The sequence below is a fragment of the Monopterus albus genome, unplaced genomic scaffold (genome assembly GCF_001952655.1).
Source record: "Monopterus albus unplaced genomic scaffold, M_albus_1.0 scaffold13.1, whole genome shotgun sequence".
Taxonomy (NCBI): Eukaryota; Metazoa; Chordata; class Actinopteri; order Synbranchiformes; family Synbranchidae; genus Monopterus; species Monopterus albus.
The window spans coordinates 3613011-3629298 of NW_018127893.1; the positions used below are offsets into that span (position 1 = coordinate 3613011).

The 16288-nt window shown below is 42.5% G+C and overlaps 1 protein-coding gene across 1 annotated transcript in view; it reads right to left on the reverse strand.

Annotated features, from left to right (window-relative positions):
- Positions 1 to 16288, reverse strand: part of fancm (FA complementation group M) — a 33034-nt gene that overhangs the window by 11262 nt on the left and 5484 nt on the right. Inside the window, 20 exon segments of the mRNA XM_020590968.1 lie at positions 7 to 350; positions 2147 to 2228; positions 2312 to 2426; positions 2429 to 2777; positions 2872 to 2978; positions 3096 to 3261; positions 3625 to 3738; positions 3890 to 3958; positions 4580 to 4668; positions 4765 to 5908; positions 5911 to 6717; positions 7638 to 7802; positions 8134 to 8282; positions 8402 to 8642; positions 8774 to 8980; positions 9136 to 9323; positions 9710 to 9814; positions 9906 to 9998; positions 10187 to 10319; positions 11208 to 11339. Of these exon segments, the coding sequence (XP_020446624.1) occupies positions 7 to 350; positions 2147 to 2228; positions 2312 to 2426; positions 2429 to 2777; positions 2872 to 2978; positions 3096 to 3261; positions 3625 to 3738; positions 3890 to 3958; positions 4580 to 4668; positions 4765 to 5908; positions 5911 to 6717; positions 7638 to 7802; positions 8134 to 8282; positions 8402 to 8642; positions 8774 to 8980; positions 9136 to 9323; positions 9710 to 9814; positions 9906 to 9998; positions 10187 to 10319; positions 11208 to 11339 (4799 nt within the window).

Sequence of the window (16288 nt, forward strand, 5' to 3'; positions counted from 1 at the left end):
CAGTGCACTGACTGACCTGGCTTGGTTCGGTCCTTCTCCACAATCAGACAAACGCGTTCAAACAGTCCCTGCAAGCTGTTCACTCTTTCAGCCAATCGCTTCCGGTTCTGCGTCGCAGCCAAATCTGACTGGCTGTGCCTCTCCACTGCCATGCGGTTGCTGACGATGAAGTAGCCGCCGTCCCGTGAGCAGACCTGTATGGTGACTGCGTGGCGCTGACGCAGACTGGTTATCAGCTCCACTCCACTACTGATGCAGCGACTGTCCACCAGAATGCAAACAGGCCCGGACGGAGCAGGAGACTCACTGACTGACTGGGGCTGAGGCACTGAGGACGTGGCTGAGTGTGCCTGGACAAAGGAAAACAAAATTCAACTATAGAAGTTTTAATGAATTTGTTATAGGTGGCATGTTTTTGGCTAAATAAATCAGCGTGTGCCTATGTAATACATTTTACTTCTCACACAACCCTTTGGACAAGTGTGTCTATAATACAGTGCCTTGCGAAAGTATTCGGCCCCCTTGAACTTTGGGACCTTTTGCCACATTTCAGGCTTCAAACATAAAGATATAAAACTGTAATTTTTTGTGAAGAATCAACAACAAGTGGGACACAATCATGAAGTGGAACGAAATTTATTGGATATTTCAAACTTTTTTAACAAATAAAAAACTGAAAAATTGGGCGTGCAAAATTATTCAGCCCCTTTACTTTCAGTGCAGCAAACTCTCTCCAGAAGTTCAGTGAGGATCTCTGAATGATCCAATGTTGACCTAAATGACTAATGATGATAAATAGAATCCACCTGTGTGTAATCAAGTCTCCGTATAAATGCACCTGCACTGTGATAGTCTCAGAGGTCCGTTTAAAGCGCAGAGAGCATCATGAAGAACAAGGAACACACCAGGCAGGTCCGAGATACTGTTGTGGAGAAGTTTAAAGCCGGATTTGGATACAAAAAGATTTCCCAAGCTTTAAACATCCCAAGGAGCACTGTGCAAGTGATAATATTGAAATGGAAGGAGTATCAGACCACTGCAAATCTACCAAGACCTGGCCGTCCCTCTAAACTTTCAGCTCATACAAGGAGAAGACTGATCAGAGATGCAGCCAAGAGGCCCATGATCACTCTGGATGAACTGCAGAGATCTACAGCTGAGGTGGGAGACTCTGTCCATAGGACAACAATCAGTCGTATACTGCACAAATCTGGCCTTTATGGAAGAGTGGCAAGAAGAAAGCCATTTCTTAAAGATATCCATAAAAAGTGTCGTTTAAAGTTTGCCACAAGCCACCTGGGAGACGCACCAAACATGTGGAAGAAGGTGCTCTGGTCAGATGAAACCAAAATTGAACTTTTTGGCAACAATGCAAAACGTTATGTTTGTCGTAAAAGCAACACAGCTCATCACCCTGAACACACCATCCCCACTGTCAAACATGGTGGTGGTAGCATCATGGTTTGGGCCTGCTTTTCTTCAGCAGGGACAGGGAAGATGGTTCAAATTGATGGGAAGATGGATGGAGCCAAATACAGGACCATTTTGGAAGGAAACCTGATGGAGTCTGCAAAAGACCTGAGACTGGGACGGAGATTTGTCTTCCAACAAGACAATGATCCAAAACATAAAGCAAAATCTACAATGGAATGGTTCACAAATAAACATATCCAGGTGTTAGAATGGCCAAGTCAAAGTCCAGACCTGAATCCAATTGAGAATCTGTGGAAAGAACTGAAAACTGCTGTTCACAAACGCTCTCTATCCAACCTCACTGAGCTCGAGCTGTTTTGCAAGGAGGAATGGGCAAAAATTTCCGTCTCTCGATGTGCAAAACTGATAGAGACATACCCCAAGTGACTTACAGCTGTAATCGCAGCAAAAGGTGGCGCTACAAAGTATTAACTTAAGGGGGCTGAATAATTTTGCACGCCCAATTTTTCAGTTTTTTATTTGTTAAAAAAGTTTGACATATCCAATAAATTTCGTTCCACTTCATGATTGTGTCCCACTTGTTGATTCTTCACAAAAAATTACAGTTTTATATCTTTATGTTTGAAGCCTGAAATGTGGCAAAAGGTCGCAAAGTTCAAGGGGGCCGAATACTTTCGCAAGGCACTGTACATCCCATCTCATCTGCTTTTACCTGGGGTTGCTTCTTGGAGGATAATAGCAATTGTGGCTCCACAAAGTCTAGCTCATCAGAGAGGAAATGCTGGTTTTCTAACCTGCAGGAGAATGCAAACAATGTTCTAGGAGTTGTTAAGTGTTTGTACATGTGTGTGACTACAGTATGTGAGGGTTTTCTTACCTCTCCCTTTGTTGTTCTTTGGTGACTGAGCTCCTTTCAGCTTTACTCAGCTGTGAGACCTTGGATGCCAAGGTCAAAGACAACGGGGAGGGGGCTTTCTGCTGCTGCTGAACAAAACCACCTTTGGCTGCAAGGGGACAGCATCGTCTGCTCCTGTTATGAGTTGCTTCTCTTTGCCAGCCTCCTCTGTCTCTTCCTCACTCGAATCATTAACACGTATGATTCGATTGTGCTTGGTTTTCACACTAGTTCCCTGCTCTGGTGGAGCTTCAGCCCTGGTGTCAGCACCAGGTCCTGCTCTGGCTTTGTGCAGGAAAACACGCCGTCTGGTGGCATACTGCCTCCTACCATCCACAAATGAATCCACAGGCATGAGCTCAACCTCTTCCTCGCTGCTCTCCACCTCCTCCACATCATTGTCAACCACAAAGCTGTCCTCTGCATAGGTTTCATCCATCTCAGGCACCTGGGAGCATGGGATAGGACATTGGAGTTTGAGGACTGGGACCTTTTTATTTGCACTGAGTAAAAAAAATCTCAGAATAAAATAGACAGTATACCTGGGAGAATATGTCTACATTGTTATGGCTTCTGTAGGACATTTTGAACTTGCCATGGACTGCAGGGCTCCTCACTGACTTCAGGTAAATCCCTTGCATCTCTGAGTCTGACAGAAAGCAGAACATATAAGAAACCTAAGTGTAAATGTCACACAGCAGAACAACAACTCCAACACTGAAACACAGTGAATCCGATTATGAATAATCTACTAAAGATGCTGTACCATTCAGTCCCTGGGAAAAGTGCATGTTGTCGACCACAAATCCTTCAAGAGATTGATTTTGGTCTTCTCCATCCTCCTCATCAGAGGATGCATCTGCCCCCTCCTCATCCTCTGACACCACTGCTTCTTCATCCAGGAACTGGTGCCTTTTTTGACATACGGTGTGCTGACAAAGGAAATGAAATTGAAAAACATCAAGCTAAAGGCACCCGTGCAACTGACAACGGATAATTATAGATTTGGTATTTTTATGGTAAACTGGTCTGAAATTTGTTGTAACTGTATTGTGAAAGAGACAAACAGCAGTAGCTACTTCAGTTGAAAGAGATGAGGACATATTCAGGATATTGCGCTAACAACCTAGTAGTCTTTTTATAAAAGAACCAGGAACAGACCAACGTCCAGAGCTGTGGTTGTACCTACGTATGTGCCAATCATTGCAGGCGGTGATATGAAAACAACAACAGGAATTAACAATACAATTCAGATTCAGATCAGGGCATCTTGCAGGGACTGTTGCTACAGAGACCTTGTTTCGCTGAACACGTTGCCTCTCAGCTCCCTGTGCCGTGGTTTTGCGTGCAAATACGGAATCATTCTGGAAATCATCATCAGACAAAGCTTTTCCATCTGTTTCATCAGACTGGACAACAAAAAGGAGAGCAAATTAGTCAAATACTGTTAATGATTTGTGATGATGCACATTATTAAATAATGAGGGTGTACATTATTATAAAAGTAGTGCGTGGAGTGAAAGCAAAATTGAACAGGTTGATTTCAGTGCAGTGTCTTACAGTGTTAAGTGCAGCTGCACGTTTCCTTTTCACAACCACCGGGGAGCCCGTATCACTGAAGATCTTGGACTGGCAGAGACAATATACATATTGATTGATTTTTATTTTCAATCTGTACACATTATTTGTGAACAATGCAAGTGTCAATTTGTATGTTTAATGGGCATGTTCAATAAAGATATGAAAGATCATGACTGTGTTTTATCAGCTTAGAATTATTGTTCAGAGATATTTGTGACTTTGGTCAATATCAGATCACATTTTATGAATAAAATATGTAGAAAACCAGGAAACTGAAAACAGTGCCATTACTTTTTCTATATATGAATATCTATTTTAAAATTCAGATATGGTTTGGAGCTAGAAATGCTTCTTCGATGCGTGCAAGCTGGTTGTCATGACAACTGTACCTTGAAATGGTGGACAGAGGCAGCCTGAGCCGTCTATCTTGGCTTCTGGTTTTGTACCATAAGTTATAGATTATTATTAACTGTTTATTTGTAATGTGTAAACAAAATGTATGAATTAAGGTAAAAAAAAACCTAATGTGTATCAACTAGAGCTGCAACGAATAATCGTGTGATAAGTCAATTGACAAACAATAATTTGCAGTAGCTTTTATGCAAAACTGGCAAGGTTGAGCTTGTTTCATCATTAGTTGCAGTCCTAATATTACTAGGCCTTGCTTACCACTTCTGGGGATGACAAAGGGTTGGCCTTTTTCCAACATCTTCTTTTAAGAACCACAACTTCATCTTCACTGTCACTGCTGCACTCAACTAAGAAAAGCAAGACACAGAAAAAGATGTAGGGATCTTGACAGTAGGTTCAGAACAAAACAGGATAAACAAACTTGGGAGGGGAGTTGCAAGTACAATCAGGTTCTTGATGCGACTTGTTTCCCACACCTGACCGTCTCTCAGCCTCAGCAGTGTGATTTTCTGGACATCTGCGTTTTAAGCTGGAGAGCAAAGACGATGTGTGAGGCGAGGCTGGACCTGGCACGAGCATCCGCCTGGCTGCAGGCGATGTGATCGGAGATGGGAGTGCCCCACCTTCAGACATCAAGGGTGAAATCAGAAGAGAGGACATTTCTCTCTTCCTTTGCTCTGACAGCATTTGTGGTGTAGATAACTTGTGTAAAGGCAGTCGCTGTATATTCACAGTGTTAGGAGTGGAAGACTTGGAGACGGCCTGCAAGGATAATGTGGAATCAGCCGGTTTCGTCTGTGGAGAGGTCAACATGGATGGGCCGGGAGAAGCTTCTACTTCTGCTTCATCCTCAGAGCCTTCCAGTGAATAGCCGAGGTCAAAGTTGACAGAGAAGTGGTCATGGGAGCTGTCAAATGCCTCAATATTTTGCTGCACCATAGCAGATTTACAATAACCTATCATTACAGTGTCCGTCACTGAACTGTCTGTTACAGGTTTACCTTGTGCTGTGGTGGGTCTGCTATGTTTTGGAGGGTGATGGGTGTTTGTTTCTTGAGTTATTAGTTTGCAGTGCAAAGTAGGAGTTGCGTGATCGGTGTGTGCTAAATCATCTGTTTGCACTGTGTTTAATCTATGTGCACTGTCCGGTGAGTGTGTAATGCTACATAGGTTTGCTGGGGTGTGCATTTGTGAAGTGTTACACATCTTTTTTGTGTTATTAGAAATGTCTCTTGCACAAGCGGATGGCCTGGGTGTGACGTCAGGAGTAGACACATCTGGGATGGTCATCTGTAGGAAGGCTTCATCATCCCCAAACAGATTGATGCTCTCATCCATTTGAGAGCTGCTCTGACAGGCCCCGTCATCTTTTACACATCCACCTGTGATGTCTGTGTCTTTTTCCTCGCTCTTTTTGGCATCGTTACTTTTTATGTTCTTGTTTTCTGCAGCTTGCTCATCAACCCATTCTGTCATGAGGTACATTTCATCATCTGTGTCCTTTCTGACTCCCCTGATGATCATGTTATGATTATCAGCCACTTCCTCATCCTCAAAAACCTCATCCCAGGTCGGACTGTCAGCTGCGTCGGACTGTCAGCTGCTGTGCTGTGAGGCTGCAGCTGTGGATGAGGACGATCATGATAGATTTTACTGTCCTGATCAACCACTGGAGGCTTGTATGATGCTTTGCCAGGATCACTCATCATTTCATCATCATCTACATCCAGGGTAAAGCTGACCTGGAATGGCTGGTGAAACTGCTGAAGACAGGGGGTAAGCGACGGGGCAGCCACGTCAGCCTCTATGTCTTCACTCAGTGATGGTGGAGATCGAGACAGGAGCTCTGCCACGTTGGCCAGGATGACCTTCAGACTGTCATGTTTCCTTGGGTAGAGTTTAGCAAAGGGGGGTGGAGGTGCTGAATCCCAGTTAGGAAGGTAGAACATGGCCTGAAGTTCAATGTCTTCATCAGTGTTTGTAATTAACTGCGAAACTTTGTCTGAATTTACAGGATCGCTGACTGTATGCTCTGCTTCTGTGACCTTAATAATAGCACAGTCATCATCCACGTCTGCTTCATTTTTAGAAGCAGGAGCATAAATTCCCTCAGGTCCCGGGTGATCTGTAAAGTCATCATAAGGTACCTCATGATCATGTTCAGTTGGAAGTCTTTTTGTCACAGCTAATGAAGAAACTAAACTTGTTCTTTGTGTTTTTTCCCTTTCTATTTCCTTATCAATACATTCCAGATGAGTCAGTGGCAAGTGAGACATTTTGGGTTTGTTGTTGGTAGTTTTAGTGCCCTTCTTTTTCTTCTGCTCCTTCTTCACATGGTCAACATCACCAGCTTTTTGGAGGTAAGGAAGTAGCTCCTGTTCGTAATGACATTCCCCCTAAACAGAAACGCACACACACATAGAAGAGCTGTATTAGGAACTATGCCTCTGCAGGAGAACCAAGGTCAGGGAGCTGCAATCAGCCTCGGAATGACCCATTTTACAACAGGTGATATTCGGGGCAGTCAATTCACCAAACAGCTTGTGAGTACATGTTTATGCTGCAATTTAATCAGCTCTCTGTCAAAAGCTGCAACTGCTGCTGACTGTTGCTACTGAATCATTTAAATGGAAATGTGCTCATTTAATTGATTTTTTTTCTTGTTTGTGTTACTTGATATTTTTTCTATCTGTTCATTCGCCTCTCCTCAGCACAGTACACTACACATTTAGGTCATCGTGGTCTGACCTATTTGCCTCTTCCCGGCTTTATGTAACAGTTCATGGAATCCTTACATAATCAGAGCAGAGGAGGCCTTCTCTGCCCTGTCTCCTCATCAAAAAGAGTAAGAGTAAAACGCAACATGGGTTTGAACTCACCCAGGCAGGAAATGGCCTCAGATGACAAGAAAATGGCAGGAGAGATTTATAAGAGATTATAAAGTTTGGACTTTCATTTAGGTGCTTTATTTATGGTTTTTTGTTCCCCCTCTGATGCTTCTGGAACAAAGGGTCAGAGGACCTCTCTGCAAATTAGGGCTGACCAAGTAAGCCGTGGCTAACATTATCCCTCTCGGAGTAAAGAAGAGTGCAGGACATAGCTGGTGGGGAGGCTGCTTGTGTTCATGGGAATATGTCTGCTTGTTAAATGGGTTGGAAAATATGACTTTCATCAGCCCTAATCTTCATCAAGCAATGTTTAAAAATGAGTACAATTGTTGGAGGATTGTGGCTTTGTCTAAAATAAAACAAAAATATAAAAAGACTAAAAGCAGGGCTTTTATCTGGAAATGTTAATTAACTATTCTTGTTCTCACCTCGCTTTCCAACCTCATGCTGTCTATGAGTTCCATCACTTTAATGAAGTGGTGGCAGCGAAGGGAATGATCAACCACATGGGTTGGAAGTGCTCTGTGCTGCCAGTGTCTCCATTCCCACAAAGAAAGCTCTCTTGTCGGTGGTCCATTTTTTGAAGCTTCCTCCTTTGGGACATCAATGACATCATAAAAATGGCACACAGTCAGATACATTTTCAGTCAAAGTTTTCCTCAAATGTTATGGTGTCATTTGGTAATTTTGCTGTAAACTCAAATCCAGCCAAAACGTCCCCTCATGTTTTGTATGTTTTTCTAAAGTCTTTGTATAGTTCCACTGTAGGCTGATGGCAACTTTTTACTTTTGTATTTCAGGTTCTAAAACCCATTTATCCATGGTATGGGTGAGCATTCCAGCTTTAAAATGGGCTGCATCTTCATTTACATTTTCAGACCACCACAAAAAAAAACAGAGACGAAAAGAAAGAAAAGAAGAAACCTGAGGTGGTGGATCACCAGGTAGGGACATGAAGCGCGACTGCTTCAGGGCTGGATGAGCTTCATCTTCCTCCAGCCTCATGGCAGAAGCCCATAGGGAATATTCTGTACTACTCAGAAACCCGTCCGATGTTGCACCGCCCTGTCGAGCTACCACAAAAGAAACACAAACTCAGAAACCCATGTCCAGTTTTTCCAGTCCAGTGAACTTCCTTCCTCCATTTCCATTTTGAATTTTTAAAAAAATGTACTCATTCCTAGCCCCTTACTCAGGTTTTCAGGGTGGATGAGTGAGGCCCGTCCTGTAGAGTGGGACCGTCGACCCCTGGCAGACCGCCTGCTGTTCCCGCAGTGGTCAAACTGCCCACAGGTAATGTGCATCTTATGCAGAGTGGGGTTTACCCCCTTGGGCAGCATACGTGGACTGTTGGGGTACATGTGGAAACCACTTCTGTTGCCAGTGATGGACTTGTACACACTGCGTTTGTTGCTCTGGCTTTGGTTGTATGTCTGAGGAAAACAGAAGCTGAAACTGTGGTCTAGGTAGTTTGCGAGCAGGAAAAAGTACAATGAATGAAACTTGTACTGTGATGGTCACGTTGTCTTGCTTTTCTAGATACAAGTCACTAAAACACACGCACCCTCTCCTCACGTCCCTCAGCCAGAATGATGACAATTCGTCCCCGACGCTTTCGTCCAGTACGGCCCATTCGTTGTACAAGACGGATAGGGTTCTTCTGTGCATCGAAGCAAACAATGAGGTCCACCTCTCCAATATCCAGGCCCTCCTCCCCCACACAGGTTGACACCAGCGTGTTGAAGCCTCCCTGTCGGAACCTGTGCACCACCTAAGACACGTGTTGTCATTTTAAACTTTAGTGTACATTTTCCAAAATGCCAAGAGATAAATTTTACCACCATATTAGGCTTGTATATGTCACTACATATTCCAGACTTTACTTTAAATCTGTGCTTTAATTAAGCATAGGCATACAGCCTCTACCTCCAGCTGTTCCTTTTGCGTGAAGCCTTTCACCCCCTTCCCAGCTGAGGCTTGACCCATAAAGGTCATAACCCTGATAAGCGGAGCACGGCGGTTCAACATGACTGCAATCTCCTGGACGCTCTCACGGAACGATGAAAAGATCATGACACGCGTACTTACATCCTGAGGGCCTGAACCTGGACATTCTAAATGAGACAGAAGGAAAACACGCCGATTACAAATTCCTTCAGTGACCATAAGCCGATTCACTCTGAATGCACCCTCATCAAAATTTTATTTTGCTTCTTTGTTTAGAATTATTAGCTCTTACAGGCTGAATTATCCTGCAAAATTGTGCACATAATTGTGGGTTTAAAACACTTAATGGATGCTGGGGCACCATTTAGTTGGAATTTTAGAGAAGATAAAACTTCAGTGTTTAATGTAAGCATAGGTTAAACAACTTCACATGATGCTAGATATTTTCTCTAGTTAGTTCGAGCATGAAGAGAGTAACAGATTTCTGTTTTAACACAGAACAATCATTCCAAATATGAGCTTTAGCATAGCACTGCTATAACAAGTAAATCACCATTACTGTCTGCTGAACTTTCAGCCCACAGTCTGAAGTGCTGCAGCACCACCTCCTCCAGCTTCTCCAGTTTGGGGTGACTGTAAATGAATGGCTCATCTAGACCTAGAAGTATTTATCATAGAGGATGTTAGTCATATGGGAGCATTGTATTCCTGGCTATGTTATAAAGCACTTTGTAAACTGAGGCAGGTACCAGCAGATGGCTTCACAAACATTGCTTCCATCTCATGGTAGAGGTCCATGAAGGTGGGAGTCCTCTGCAGCTCATTCCTCGCCCTGGACATTTCTGAAACGAAGCACGAAGAGCTCTCACATGAGACCTGATTTGAAAATCATACACTGTATATTACAGAGCATGCATACAGCCAGATTTGGTAGAAATCAGCTGTAGTGCCAATGTGTGTTTAAGGATGACTAAGCCAGACTATTTGTGTGGACAGTGAAAGAAATAAGCCTGGATGTAAGGTGACTGACCTCTGGACCCGTCCATGATTCCCTGGATGTAAAAGAAAAGTGATCGGAGGCCCATCTGCATCAGCAGCTCATAGCCGTGGTACAAGCTGATGCAAAGGGCAAAGTCACCCTCCAGCATTCCCTGCTGTGGACCCTGTAAAAGGCAAGAGGGCAAATAAGTCCATGAGACCCTGGTTAGAATGTCATTATGTATACACATAAAGGCAGGTACTTGCTATAAATAAGTTTAATACTGGACCATCCAGTGGCCAAGTGGTAAAACATATACTACTGTAATATTAAATGCAGTGATTCCAGTCTGGGATCTTTATTGTATTTCATGTCTGTATCTCACCATTCATCAAATGAAGGCAGAATTGCACAAACATATTTAAATTCAATCAAATAAAAGCAAAAAACATAAAATAAGCAAATAACATACGTTTTAAACTTTATGTATAGCAGCTTTTGCAGCAACATTCTAAATAAGCACTACTGCATTGGAAAATACATTGTTTTGTTGATTTGAAAATAAGATGTGTATAACTTGATGTTAAAATTTAAACCACTGTGTCACCAAATGCACTCCCACTAAGCATGCACTCTCACTTTATTAGGAACACCTATGCAATCTAATGCAATCCAATACAACTGCTCTGCTACATAATCCTGCCTTTCCAGAGCTTATTATGGCCAGCTTATGTTAAAGCTTACTGAGAGGTGTTAATTCAACTATATGCTTATTACTGTGGTCATACTTAGTGGTGTTACACTGTACCACACTGCATTATGCTTTAAAGGCTTCCAAAGGAAATATAACCATTCTGAGTTACTATACCATACTTTACAGCAGCTTAGTCACCCTGTGACTGATGGGAACATCACTAGCATCATTCTGAAAAGCTAGGTACACCATCATCTCATGCAAACCTAGCATCATTCTGAAAAGCTAGGTACACAATCATCTCATTAAACATGTATTTTATAAGACACAGAACATCATATAGTTAATACACAGGGATTCCCAGTACATTGCCCATGCCTTGATGTGTGCTGGCGGGTTCTTGCGGAATTGATCTCTGGCAAGGATGAGCTGGTATTTGGTGAGAGTCCTCAGGTCCTTGTGTCCCATCACCCGGTTCTGGACCAGGCGAGACATGAACTTCTCCAACACCTGGCAGAAAAAGATACAGACGGATATATAGGTCACTGGTAGTAGGCCATTTCTTGTGTCTAGGTGTGATGCATCAGACTGAGTAGCTAGCACCCTTGCCGGCACAAAACTAGAAAGTGCATCCACACACACACACACACACACACACACACGTATGTTTCTTTATTGGTGAACAAACTTGCACAGACTGAATAGAAGTCTGACTTCAACAAGAGACACAAAATAACTAAAATGTGTTGCATTCTTTGTTCCTCACCTTGTCCTTATTTCCCACTAATGGGGGGGAAGAAATGAAAGCAGTTTGTCAAAAAGACAATTTTAACAAGATCCATTCATCCTCATGACCTCAGATAATGGGAGGCTGGGTCACTGCAATTTCATTTTCAGCTATATGGGACTATATGGGAGAATAAAAGGCTACTCTGAAAAAAGTGAGCTGTCCTTTGGACTCAATTGGTGTAAAAAATAAGATTTTCTAAAAGCTGGCAGGCAATTTTGAGTTACAGTATAATGGTGCTTCATTATGGTATGATGGACAAAGCTCTGGAACAAGTGATTAAAATTAAGAGCAAAATATATTTTAAAGCACATAAGATATATTCTAAAACACCTTGACACATACTGTATAGTTTACAGATTGTCCCCCTTTATGACAAAACAAAATGGCTCAGTGTTTTGTTGGGTATCAAAATCAACAAAACAAGAGATGCACACTGGCCAGAAACACTTGGTGGATACTGAGATGACCGCTTGTCCAATATCTACTAAATCTCAGTGTGTCACTCTGATGTGACATGTGAGTATGCTTCCTATGGCTTGCGAAGATAAAAGTGAAGGGTTAAATAGCAATATTTGATCCCAGTGACCTTCCAGAAAAGATTAGCAGTTATATCACCTAGCCCCAAATGTTCTTTCATGAGAATGTGAGGAGGCCAGCCGATCTGGTTAGGATTGTTCTTCACCACACAATACAGCTTAAACTTGAAAACAGATCACTTAACATGTGTTTGCCAAAGGAGATTTATTGAAAAACAGAGGAACCAGCCAAATCTTAATAAACTCCTCTTTAAAAAAAAAACAAAAAAAACAATGCTGTGTCGATATTCAAAATGTTGCAAGGTTTTTAATTTCCTCTTTACAAGATGATTCGGTCAGAGTAGTGTCAGGGAAAGGAAATGATGGACCACTGACAGGGGTAAGTTGCATGGAGGTTAAATGGAGCAGTGTCAGTCTTATTATATGTAACACAGGGTGCAGAAAAAGATGGGCCAGATAATACTCTAGACTAGTGGTCGACCAATGAAGAGTGGGAAGGCTAATATAATGCAGATATCATGCTGGTTTGTTTTTTAATTTTTGCATCAGCTAAAACACAATTTAATAATAATAAGAATAATAAATGAAACCCAAATTAGCTGGTGGGGGTTTACATGTAGCCTTGAGATGTGCCAGGTGAGGAGAACAACCCTGGTAGCAGAGTTCTGATATCAATTCACAGTAAAACATTTTGACCTATTTCCTGTTGCTAAAAACCAACATATTTCACAGGTTCTTCATCTCTGATTCAGAGTGATAAGTTACATCCTCTGCAAAATGACAGTATAATATTTATTCTACACTGCATATACATGTCTGTGTGGTTGTGCTGATCAGAGAATAACAGAGTGCATTAAAAGAAAGGGCACAATCTCTCTCCACCTTCACTATCTAGTTAAGTGACGAGTGGAGCACAATATGTGAATGTGTACGCAGCGGTCAGGCCTAGATTATAAGATTACACAGAACCAGATTAGTGAGGCAGGTGTTTTGTGTATCTGGATCATGGACCAATATAACAGAGTGAAAAGAAAGGAAACTGTGTGCTTTATAAGCCACAGAGATGAGGACAAAGACAACCCCAGTGACGATGTAGCTGGATGGATGCTGAGGTCTACAGCCATGCAGGGGGGCCCGTTAGGCCTTCCTCCCTGTAGAGTATGTGTGTGTATTGACATGGAGACTCCCCCACAGACTGCAGAGGATTGTATACTGGCCTCTGCCTCTCTACGTGCATGTTGAAGGGTGCAATAAGGTGGCTGACTGCTGCAACAACTCAGATCAGGGGAAATCCTGCCTAGTCTCTACCCTAGTGCACAAGTTCAAGTCTGTTTATAATTCTTAGACTGGGGATTGCTTTTAAATCATCATTCACATTAATAAAATACTTATTAAAATAATGAAACAAAAATTTATGTACCAAAGCATGAAAGACAAAAACTTATTTTAAATGCATCACCATCCCTGTTTTGTTAGGTCTTGATGCTTATTTTGTATTATATAGTCTCTTTTGTAGCAGGTCACTATTTACTCTCCTACTACACCTACTGTACATGCACAGGCATGGCTGTTGTGCAGATGTGTACATACACACACACACACACACACACACACACACACACACACACACACACACTACACTTTCTTAAAGCACTGGGATGCAAATAGTCACATGCTGTACAGCCAGATGTCAGGTGTAACATGAGCTGTGGCTCAGCAAGTAAACTGGGTCCTCTCCTAACTGGAAAGATTAGTGGTTCGATTCCCAGTGTGCCCAGTCCACATGTTGAAGTGTCCTTGAGCAAGACACTGAACTCCCAGTTGCTCCCGGTGATGACATCATTGCATGAATGTGCGAGTGCGAATGTGTGAATGGCCAAATAGTGTGAAAGTGCTTTGAGTGCGCTACAATGCATAGAAAAGCGCTATCCAAGTATAAGACCACGACACCAGGCACTTTTATGTATTTGTAATTGTATAACAACTTTCAAAAGGCATTCAATTCAAAGTGCCTCGCATAAGGTGAACATGTCCATTAGTATGATTTTTAAAAGGTGTGGGGACTTCTAGTGTACATCTTTCACTATTTTCAGACATTGTACACTCTAAATAATTGGTCAATTAATCATGACAATAATCTAAAGATGCACTTATAAGGAAAATAATGGTTATTTGTAGCTCATGGGCTACAGCAGATGCACTCTATCATATAACAGATAAATCAGAACATAATAAGATGATGCTGACTGTCAGAGAGCATCTCTGTTGCCTTGTCCGATTCTTGGATGAAACTGTCTGTATCCTTCTCCCTTCATACACCCATGGTCTGCACCCAGGCCGGTGGGGGTCTCGGCCCTTTATCGTCTCAGTAGGAGGAGCAGGAGGAGGAGGAGGAGGGGGAGAAGGAGGAAGGTGTGGGAGCCCGCAGTCTTAAACTACATAAATATCGCATTCACCAAAGAGTCAGTCTGCTCTGACTCCTTTCTTGTTTGCACTCAATAGAAGAATATGGCTCATTTAAGTCAGGTATAGCACAGACGGAGTGTGTCTAACCGCGTCGGGAAAAGCTCTTGGTGCCTGGTTTGTTGACCACAAAGTAACGGGTGTCCTACCGAGGTCCCGGCGCGTAAACGAAGCGTCAACTTTACGCGCAAATTTACGCAACTTTAGCGTTTTCAAACGTAATCTTTTTGCAAACCATTTGAAGTCTTGCAAACAGAAATGGACCGAGGTGGTTGCCAGATGAGCGGCGGTGAGGGCAGCGGGCCACGCACACACGGGATGATCACGGTGGAGGACCTGGAGTCTTTCTCGGAAGACCATCCGTTAGACTCCGGTAACGGGAGCCTGGAAGAAGAGGGGGAAACCATGGAAGACGAAGACCCAGAGCGACTGCTGCAATACTGGCAGGACGTAGCGAGGGGACACGAAGTGGATGTTTCTCAAGGTAAAATAGCTAAAAATACTTTAAAAGCCCTCTACATGCTGTATGATTTCCATGCCTTTTTACTGGAGACAAAGACGATATTATTTGCAGTGGACACTCACAACAGCTCACTGCAAAGTAAAAAGGAGGTCAGAGGGGCAGATATCATCAACTGTGGTGGATGCATTGTAGCTTGTAAACAAGACTCCTCCATAGATTCATGCCAAGAATGCTCTGATTTGGCTATTGCATAGTGTGTTTTTAGTTTCACACCGCTGAACAATAAATGCTAAGGGTTCGTTCTCTTTCCATAAATACTATCAGCAACAAAAACTTCAGCACACCCAAGAATCTACAATTTAAACTGCAGCATTCTAAAGATAAATAACCCAAACCCTTCTACCGCACAACCAGTCTCTTGCAACAATGCTGACATTTTCCCATTTTGTCAGAGTGAAAGAGATTCGTTCAAAAACAAGTGTGAATCCTGAAGCAAAGCTGCTTTGAATTCTATATGTTTGAGTCAAATCCATTTAAATATAATTTATAAAGCACAACTTACCAAATTCAAAACATTTTCATTACTGTATGGAGCTTTTGACATAATACTGTTGGTACACAAGTGATTATTGTCAGTCCATGTATAATTTCTTATTTCTGCACACCTAAATGTTGTGCATTACAGTGCATGACGTGCAATTTTACCAGTAATGTGACTGAACTAGGCTGACCATTCAACAATGGAACACGATGCCAGTGTCATAATTTACTCTCTGCGACATCCTGGCACTGTGCTCTGCCCGTGTGGTAGCCTCTTCTGCTGTAATTATGTGACAGTCATAGGGAGAACTCACATAGTTTTATCTTTAATATATTTTAATTACCTTAGCATGTAGACCCAAAACACACAGCATCAAGAAAAGAGGCATAACTACATTTTGTGAACTGCTGAACACATCTGCTTACATCGATTGACTAGTATGCAGCCAAAGCAGGCATCTGGTTCAGAACAAAAGGTTCCGGCTTTTTGTTTACTGATAGGAAAATGTTTTTACTTGTGCCACCAGTCCTTTATTGTTGGACCATGGTTTAAACTGACACTTTGGTTGTCCATTGACAGATATGGCAGAACCCATTCAACAGCTAACCAGCAACAACCAAGGACAAAGTCGCAGGCAGCACATTTCCTACACCCTCCTCGCCCCCC